The sequence below is a fragment of the Nicotiana tabacum genome, chromosome 18 (assembly GCF_000715075.1).
Source record: "Nicotiana tabacum cultivar K326 chromosome 18, ASM71507v2, whole genome shotgun sequence".
In the NCBI taxonomy this organism is placed as follows: domain Eukaryota; kingdom Viridiplantae; phylum Streptophyta; class Magnoliopsida; order Solanales; family Solanaceae; genus Nicotiana; species Nicotiana tabacum.
In genome coordinates, this window is record NC_134097.1 from 12,881,839 (window position 1) to 12,891,683 (window position 9,845).

At 36.9% G+C, this 9,845-nt stretch overlaps 2 protein-coding genes across 2 annotated transcripts; both read right to left on the reverse strand.

Annotated features, from left to right (window-relative positions):
• Window positions 1–378: 378 nt before the first annotated feature.
• On the reverse strand, window positions 379–3,165 carry LOC107791056 (uncharacterized). Its single transcript, XM_075236028.1, has 4 exons — window positions 1,972–3,165; window positions 1,733–1,869; window positions 1,437–1,639; window positions 379–1,328 (listed from the first exon to the last, which is right to left on the reverse strand). The coding sequence occupies exons 1-4, from the start codon at window positions 3,163–3,165 to the stop codon at window positions 379–381; spliced, it is 2,484 nt and encodes an 827-aa protein (XP_075092129.1).
• A 3,789-nt stretch (window positions 3,166–6,954) lies between these two features.
• Window positions 6,955–9,373, reverse strand: LOC142172418 (uncharacterized). The gene is made up of 6 exons (XM_075236029.1): window positions 9,067–9,373; window positions 8,840–8,946; window positions 8,189–8,512; window positions 7,925–8,089; window positions 7,563–7,742; window positions 6,955–7,458 (listed from the first exon to the last, which is right to left on the reverse strand). The coding sequence occupies exons 1-6, from the start codon at window positions 9,371–9,373 to the stop codon at window positions 6,955–6,957; spliced, it is 1,587 nt and encodes a 528-aa protein (XP_075092130.1).
• Window positions 9,374–9,845: the final 472 nt, after the last annotated feature.

A 9,845-nucleotide genomic window follows, 5' to 3' on the forward strand; every position in this document is an offset into this window, starting at 1 on the left:
TGGAGCTTGCTTTAGCCTATACAAGGATTTCAAGAGTCTGCAGGCTGGCCTTAACTCCTCCTGACTCTTAAATCCTTATGGCGGAGTCATGTAAATCTCATCATGTAGATCCCCCTGCAGGAAAGCATTGTACATATCCATTTGATGGATGTGCCAATGTGCAGCAGCAGCAGCAGCAATAGAGAGAATAGTCCTGACAGTCACCATTTTGACTACAGGAGAGAAAGTCTCTTTATAGTCAATACCTTCCTTTTAGCTATAGCTTTTGGCAACCAACCGTGCCTTGAATCTTTCAACCTCCCCTGAAGCTTTGTATTTCATCTTATAGATCCACTTACAACCTATAAGTTTCTTACCCTCATGCAAGCTTACCACAAATCATGTGTGATTGTCTTCAAGAGCAGTAATTTCAGCCTTCATTGCCTCTACCCATTTTGGATCTTTAATAGCTTCCTCATAGGAAGAAGGTTCAACTATAGTTGAAGTGGCTTCAATATAAGTCTGATACTTAGGAGATAGTGTGTCATAGGACAAGTAGTTTGAGATAGCATAGGGAACATCTTTGTGATTGTTGAGAGAAACAAAGTCTTTCATCCAAATGGGAGGTTGTTTAGTTCTAGTGGACTTCCTCAGTGTAGGATTAGTGTCTTGTGTAACTAAATATACAGAGGTGCTCTGTGAACTGGTGGTGGTGTCAACACATCTGGATCTAATAGGATTTCCCACATCAGGTGACTGACAGACCCTCTGTGTGAGATCTTCATTCTCCACCTCTATAGCTGCAGGATCATTGAGGGTGTGAGCAATCCCAGGAGGTTCAGAGTGATATGAACTAGAATGGGAATCAACAAATAAAGGTGGTGGAACAGATTTGGTGCTGGAAAATGGGAACACTTCCTCTCTGAATGCCACATCCTTGCTAACAATAAAAGAATGAGAAGTAAGGTCATACAAGATATAGCCCTTTTGAGTAGGAGAATATCCCATATGTACTGTAGGGTTAACTCTGGATAAAAGCTTGTCTGCCTCATGGACCTGTTTTGCATAACATAAGAAGCCAATTACTCTTAAGTGGCCAAGATCAGGCTTCTTAGCATACAACCTCTCATAGGGAGAAACTCCATCCATAAGGGGAGAAGGCATTTTGTTAATGAGGTACACAGCTGCAAGGACACACTGCCTCCAAAACTTGATTGGTATATGTACTTGGAACCTAATAGCTCTGGTCACCTCTAGAATATATCTATGCTTTCTCTCAGCTACGCCATTTTGTTGAGGGGTGTAGGCACAAGTTCTCTGATGCACAATTCCAAGAGTCCTGAATAGACCTGCATAGATTGAATTAACAAACTATGTGCCATTGTAAGATCTGACTATCTTCATTATCTTTTGAAACTGAGTTTGAAGAAAGACAAGGAACTGTTGTAGCACAACACATATATCAGATTTGAGGCGTAAAAGAAAAATCCATGTCATTCTAGAGAAGTCATCAATAACAGTCAAGAAAAATCTGTTTCCATCAAATGTAGCAGTTTTATAAGGTCCCCATACATCAAGGTATATCAAGTAAAAATAAGTAGTACTCTTAATGCTAGTAGAAGGAAATGGCACTCTAGTTTGCTTAGCACAAAGGCAAACACTGCACTTATTTAGTGTAACTACTATGCTTTCCAAGCTGAGTGGCAGTAGTTTCTTTAGTACTTTAGTTGATACAGGGCCAAGCCTTCAATGCCATAGAGTTATATCTACAGCTTCTCTTCCTTGAGCTGCTAGTGTAAATGCCTTAATGGTTCTTGCATTATGTTTGAGCAATAGGTACAACCCATTATCCTCCTTACCAATCGCCTTCACCTTCCCATTGGAGAAATCCTGAAACACATAAAAATCAGGATAGAAGTAGGCAGAACACCATAGATCCTTGGTTGCCTTAGACATTGATAGAAGGTTATACTTGAATTATATATGAAATACATTCATGAGGCAGTTATTAGCGGATATAGAACTAGTTCCAATATAAGCTACATGAGTAATGTCTCTATTTGGTAGAAACACTTTCTTAGGCACAATAGGTTCACTAATTGAATACTTATTGATCAAGTTAATATCAGTTACCATATGGTTTGTGGCTCCTGTATCAATGATCCAATCTGGCTTACTATCAGACACCAAGAAAATACTACTTTTACCTGTTGTATTGGCACTAGCAGTTGAAGGGGAAACCTTGTGCAAGAGTTGTACAATTTGATCATACTGCTCCTTGGTAAATGTACATGCACCAAGTTGAGGGTTCTGATTCTGAACACCTAGATGAGTGGCTTGAACCTCTCTTTGAGCAGGCTGAGTCTCCATGTACTGTCCAATCACCTGAGCTGACATTTTTTGAGTTGGAGAATGTACATGGATTGAACTAGTTTCAGTTATTGCATTGTATGCACTAGAGCCACCAACTCCCCATTTCTTCTTGTATTTGAAGTCTGATGGATACCCTACTATTTTGTAATAATTTTCCTTTGTATGTCCTTTCATCTTACATACCTCATAGTAGAGATTATAATTTTTCCTAAACTTTTGATTTCCTCTAGTTTTAGAGCTATACAAAGCAGTAGAATCATATCTTCCTGAGTTTATATTAGGAGGGGAAACACCCAGAATACCAGAGTTAGCAACAATAGCCTTTTGGTTTTCATCACTCATAAGCATAGCATATGCTTGATTCACAGTAGGTAATGGGGACATGAGTAAAATCTGACTTCTAGCTTGATAGTTGGCATTTAAGCCCATGGAAAATTGATACAGCTTCAGTCTTTGGAGAAACACCACAAAATCTTTAGACTTAGGGCAGTCACAACCAGGTAGTGGCACTAATGCCTCAAATTCATTCCACAGATCTTTTAATTTTGAGTAATAAGTAGAAATGGATAGAGTACCTTGAGTTAGGGTTGCAATGTCAGTATGTAAATTGAAGGATCTAGAGCCATCAACTTTATCAAATCTCTCACGTAACTCCTCCCAGACTGTTTGAGCATTCATAGTATATGCAATTCCACTAATCAAGTTCTGAGCAACATAATTCATTAACCAGGACAGTACTATTGCATTGCACCTATCCCACTGGTACCAATACTTCTCACGAAATCGTTCCCTCTTCCACTTGCCATCTACCATTCCTAGTTTGTTACGACCGAGTAGAGAAATTCACATTGATCGATACCACAAGGAATAGTTATCCGTACCTGTCAATTGAAAAGAAATTAAAGAGATTCCACTAGTATCACCAGGAGCGAGGTATAATGGATAATTGGGTAGAATTGTGATTCCTTCTTCAAATTCATCGTCTGATGACATCTGAGAGGTAATTTCTGGTGTGACAGTTGTGGCTTCGTGACTGAGATCCTCAGTCGCTATTGTTGAGCAATTTCAATTTCAGTTGAAAATTTTTGGAGCTTGAAGAATTGATGCAAAGATGAAGAGAGATTTATAGGAGAAGAATAGGATCAATTCATGAGCTTGGAGACGAAACTCTCTGGTCTGATACCATGCTGAGATCCCTGCATTAATGGCGGAATGATACCCTATATTTAGAGAGGAGAAGAAGAAGAAGAAGAAGAAGAAGAAGAAGAAGAAGAAGAAGAAGAAGAAGAAGAAGAAGAAGAAGAAGAAGAAGATAGCAGAAAATGTTTCAGAGTGTTGAAGAAAATGAACTGTTCCATTCATCTGTAAAATGAGTGAGAGCTAGCTTATATACAATATTTTACTAAACTAACTCACTGACTAATAACCGACTATAAGTACAATTAAATAAACTAAACTATCCCTGTATATTTCTATACACAGCTAAGTCACTTCTTGCTTCTCAACAATTCCTCTACAAACACACGTAAGTACATAAATAGAAAAGAACCAATAAGTGCAGACAAAAGAATCATAGGGAAAAAAAAGGCCTGTTTCATTGGTAATTAGGTAACAATAGTTCATTCTGCTTCTTCTTTTGGTTATTCGTGTCTATTAGTTTCTCTATACTTTAACCAATTTAAAACAATGCTTTACTTAACCTATGTAACATTTTTTACTACTTATTTTTAAACAAAAGTACAACTAATTTTTCGAAAAACATCATAGATATTTCTTATCAACTATGAAAGACAGGATTTAACCTTAACCACTAGGGAAGCCCCATCAAATTCTAAAATATGCAATAAAAAAGTGCAGTAGACACAAAAATATACCAAAAATAGAATAAATAACAACTCAAAACGTTGCATCATACTCTAAAAATATATCAAAAATAGCAGAAACTACAAAAATATATTGTTAGATGTGAGTTCCCGCTAAATTCCTCCTTTTTTATAGGTCTAATCAAATCTAAGAGACAAAGTTCCTTAAATATTTGACTTTGAGACCAAAAGTGTTGAATTATGGCAAATGTGATGGACTAAAAAAAATTAAGAGCATACTTAAGGGGACTACTGTGAACCTATACTCAAACATAAAGTACCATTTTTGTCATTTTCTGGTGATTCATACCTCTCATAAAATTTATACAAGGTATAAGCTTTTGATCGTTTGGTTGAGAAACAAGTTACCCCATTATTAATTATCTAGGAATTAGTTATTTTGTGATTAGTTATCCACCCTCCTATAGGGATTAAAAAATACTATAATTTCGGAATAACTAATTCCGGAATTAGTTATACCATAATTGTATCCCAACTAAACATAATACAAATACATCTCAAATTTAATCCCGGGATTAATTCCCTTATCCCACGTACCAAACGAGCCCTTAGTAATCTTCATTTCCTCCTGCGTCGGCTATGAGAAATCATCTCCCCCCCTTCCGACGAACAGACCTTCAATTTCAAAGGTACCTACCAACCTATTCGTCCTTCACTCCAATTTTTATTTTTATTTTTATTTTTGGTAACTATTTAACTAATATAACTTCAAATTATGAGGAAAATATATATTGAGGCAGTGAATATTTTTCGAATTTCCGGACTCGATGTTTGATTGTATATATAGATTTTTCTTTCTATTTTTGTTCAAACAACTAAAAATTTGTTCCTATTATCCTCCATCTAAGCTAATTCCCTTAGTCCGAAAATGGCGATAATGAGGCTACAGAGAGTACGGGATTTCTTTCAAGGGTGGTTTGTGAATTTCTCTTAGAACATTCGAGAAGAGAATGACAAAAGATGTTCTTATTTCATAATGAGCTTATAATGTATACATATATACAGTGCAAATTTAATCAACCGACCTAACCTACAACTGTCACCCAAATGTCATATGCACAATAGAATCAACTAACTTCTAACAACCTACTAACCTCTACAGTTAACTCCCTTAACCACAGTTAAGTCCTAACCACTAACTATTCCAACACTTCCCCTCAAGCTGAAGGGTGTAAAACATTAATCACTTCCAGCTTGCTTAGTAAGAAACAATGTTGCACTTTCCCTGAACCTTTTGAGAGTAAATCAGCATGTTGATTTTTGGTCCCAATATGATATACTACTATCTTCCCTTCCTTGATCTTGTCTCGCACAAAGTGGTAATCGACCTCTATATGTTTTGTCCTCTCGTGAAATATAGGATTTGCTGCAATATGCAATGCAGCCTTGCTATCACAGAATAAATCTACAGGTTTCTCGATGAACACCTTTAATTTTGAGAACAGTCCTAACAACCAAGTTATTTATGTTGTAGCTGTTGCTAAACTCCTGTATTTTGCTTCTGCAGAGCTTCTTGAAATTGTCTGTTGTTTCTTCGATTTCCAGGATATTAGGAACTCCCCAAATTTTACTAAGAACCCAGTCACTAATCTTCTTGTGTTAGGGCATGCTTCCCAATCAGCATCACAGTAGCAGGTTAAAGTATCTGACTGTAGACTGCTCATAAGTATTCCTATTCCTGGATCTTTCTTGATGCACTTTACCACTCTAACTGCTACATCCCAGTGAGATCTCTTGGGTGCTTGAATAAATTGACTTAGAGTCTGTACAACATAGCTAATATCTGGTCTGGTAATTGTTAGGTAAAGCAATCTCCCAATGATTCTTTGATAGGCCGATGCATCAGGTAGTGACTCATCTCCTCTTGCACCCGTATGTTGATCATACTCTTGTGAAGTGAATCTCTGATTCAAATCAACAGGTGTTGCTGCTGGCTTAGTTCCTCCTAATCCCATATCTGACACTAATTGCAATGCATACTTTCTTTGATTTAACACGATTCTCTTTCTTGATCTCATGATCTCTATTCCAAGAAAGTACCTCAATTCTCTAAGGTCTTTCACTTTGAACTTATGATGTAGTACATTTTTTGTCTCCTTTATGAGACTTTCATCATTCCCTGTTATTAACAAATCATCCACATATATCAAGACTGTCACAAAGCTATCTCCCCTACTTTTAGTAAACATAGAATAGTCATATAAGCTCTGTTTGTAGTCTGATTCTATTAATGCCTCACTAAGCTTTATATTCCATTGCCTTGAGACTTGTTTAATCTCATACAATGATTTCTTCAATCTACAAACCTTTGACTCCCCCTACTTTCTGAATCCCTGAGGAAGCTCCATGTACACCTCTTCATATAGATCTCCTTGCAAAAATATATTATAGACATCTATTTGATACAAGTTCCAACCTCTTGATGCTGCCAATGCAATCAGTGTTCTAACTGTCACCATTTTTGCAACAGGTGAAAAGTCTCATGGTAATCCAATCTTTACTTTTGGTTATACCCTTTGCGACCAATCTAGCATTATATCTTTCTACATCTCCATTTGACTTGTATTTTATCTTGTAGACTCATTTAGATCCAATTGCATTCTTGCCTTTTGGTAGGTCTATTTTTCTCTCATGTATCATTGTCTTCTAATGCTTTAATTTCAATTTTCATTGCATCAATCCAATTTTCATCATGAGATGTTTCCTTGAAGTTTTTAGGTTATGTGAGGGCTGATTGTTTGGCCAAGTAGCTCTTATATATTTCTGACACATGGTCATAACAGATGCAGTCTGCTAAAGTGTGTAGTGTTGCTCCATTTGCCTTCTTGCTGGTCACAAAATCTTGAAGCCACAGTGGTGTTTTAGCAGTCCTTGCTGACTTTCTCAAGGTTTGTGTTGTGTGATCAGTGTCGGTAATGCCTTCAAAAATATTTGCAGGTGTGTCTGTAATTGTAGAAGCAGCTTCACCTTCAGTCACTGCATGAGTATCCTCAGCTTCACCTTTAGTCATTGCATGAGTATCCTCAGCTGGTTCAGAATTATTATTGACAATATCATCTACTGGTTCATTGTGAGTAGTATCAGCTTCACCCTCAACAGGATATATATGGTTAACAGATCCATCGGGGATAATGCTAATACTCTCAGATCCTTCATGATTGTCAACTGAGTATGCTTCCTCATATAATTCATAGTCCACTGCTTCATGATCTTGCAATCTCCCCTGTCATGAGCTGTGGAGGAGTAACCAATAGATGAGGAATAGGGGAACTTGGCAGCCCGTTGAAAAGGAAATATATGCTCCTTGAATACCATATCTCAACTAACAAACAATTGCTTAGTCTCAAGATCTAACAATATGTAACCCTTTTGAGTAGCTGAATAACCTAAGAATACAACAGCCTTGGCTCTAGTGGTAAACTTGTCTCCTTTGGGCAGATTCACAGCATAACACAGATATCCAAACACCTTCAGATGTGCAAGAACATATGGTCTGGCATATAGAACCTAAAAAAGACTCATTCCACTTAAAACATCAGTTGGCAACCTGTTGATGAGATACACAACTGTATCTATGCATTCTCCCTGGAATTTGGTTGGAATGGTGCCTTGGAACTTCAGTGCCTTGCTACATCAAGAATATGCCTATGTTTGCGCTTCACAAATCTATTTTGTTATGGAGTATAGACACAACTACTTTGATGTAGAATGCCATATGATTCTAGTAAACCAGTGCATGGGTGATTAAAAAATTCAGTTCCATTGTCTGTACGAATGATCTTTATAATTGCATTAAAGTGAGTTCTTATCATAGCAAGAAATACTTTCAGTATAACAAACATATCACTCTTAAACTGCAACAAATATATCCAAGTGAATCTAGACATATCATTAACTATTGTCAGAAAGAACTGCTTCTTATCATGAGTAGGAATTTTTTAGGGACCCCAGACATCCATGTGAAGAAGCTCTAATACAGACTGACTCCTAGATTGACTATCAGGAAAAGATAATCTGCTTTGTTTGGAAAGAGGCCAGATAGAACAATCACTATTTACATTGACATCACTCAATCTATTTTGCAAAGATTTCACATTTTTCATGGTGCTTATTGAAGCATGCCCAAGTCTCATATGCCATAATATGCTATCCTTTTTATGCTGTGTTACAGCTACATTTATCACTGACAGTTGCATCTTCTTATTTGAATCTTTCTTGACTATGTATAGTCCTCCCTTTTCTCTACCAATCCCCCTCACCCTGCCACTGTAAAGGTCCTGAAATACACAGAAATCAGAAAAAAAATTGACAGAGCAAGAGAGCTTCTTTGTCAGTTTTGAAACTGATAACAGGTTGAACTTAAAGTCTTGAACATAAAGTACATTGTGTACTCTCATATTTTCTAGGAATTCTGCTATTCCTTTATGTGTTATAGTGGACTTTCCTTTAGGTAGGTTAACCTGTTCTTTATTACACGATCTTAGCTTAGTTTTACTTTGTAATGTATCTAGACTAGCAGTAATATGATACGAAGCCCCTCAATCGATTATCTATTCCTCACAATCTAAGTCCGCCATAAAAGACGTTATACCTGCCATGTTCACATGTGGCTCAGTATTTTCTTTGTTTAACATAGTGAGAATTTGATCATATTGCTCCTTAGTGAAGAAAGGTTTGTCACCTGTGTGCCTAAAGCTTGATTCATCATCCACTGATAGAGTCCTTTTGTTTAAATCAGAGTTACTAATCACATTGTTGGCCACAAATTTCTTCCTTCCTTTGAAGTTTTATGGATAACCAACTAGTTTGTAACAATTTTCTTTCAAGTGACCTTTCATGTTGCAATGTTCACAGTACATGTAAGGTTTCTTTCCTTTGTATGGTTGTCCTAGTCCAACTTGCATTGCCATTGGATTAACCTTTCCTGCTGAATTAAAGCTGGACCTCTGACTTTCATCTTCGATTATCATTGCATAGGCTTGATTCAAGGTAGGTTCTACAGTTTTTATTAAGATCTGCCTCCTCGGTGCCTCATAGGACTCATTTAGTCCACTTAAAAATTGAAGTAGCCTCTGTCTATGAAGATGCTCTATATAATCCTTCGGTTTTGGACAATCACATCCTGGTGAAGGTACCATGGCATCGTACTGTCACGATCTAAAATTCCTAACATATCGTGATGACTCCTATCTCAATACTAGGCAAGTCGACAACATCAATAACCCACGATTTCCTTTAAGTTTGAAAACATAATGTTTAAATACAATACCAAAAATCTCGTAAATTCCGATACAAGCACTCCCAAAATATGATGTCACTGAGTTCATGAGCATCTATAAATTATAAGTCTGGAAAACATAATCTATAATAATCTGAGACCAAATACAATAAACAAAATGATAGGGAAGGAGAGACAAGGTCTGCGAAACATGACAGCTACCTCTAAATCTCCGAAAAATCAACTGTGTGAAAGAATCAACACCCACTGTATTCGGGATCACCTTGATCTGCACATAAAGTGCATGGTGTAATATGAGTACAACCAACTCAGCAAGTAACAATAATAAATAAAGAACTGAAAGTAGTGACGAGCTTTACAGCTAAGTCCAA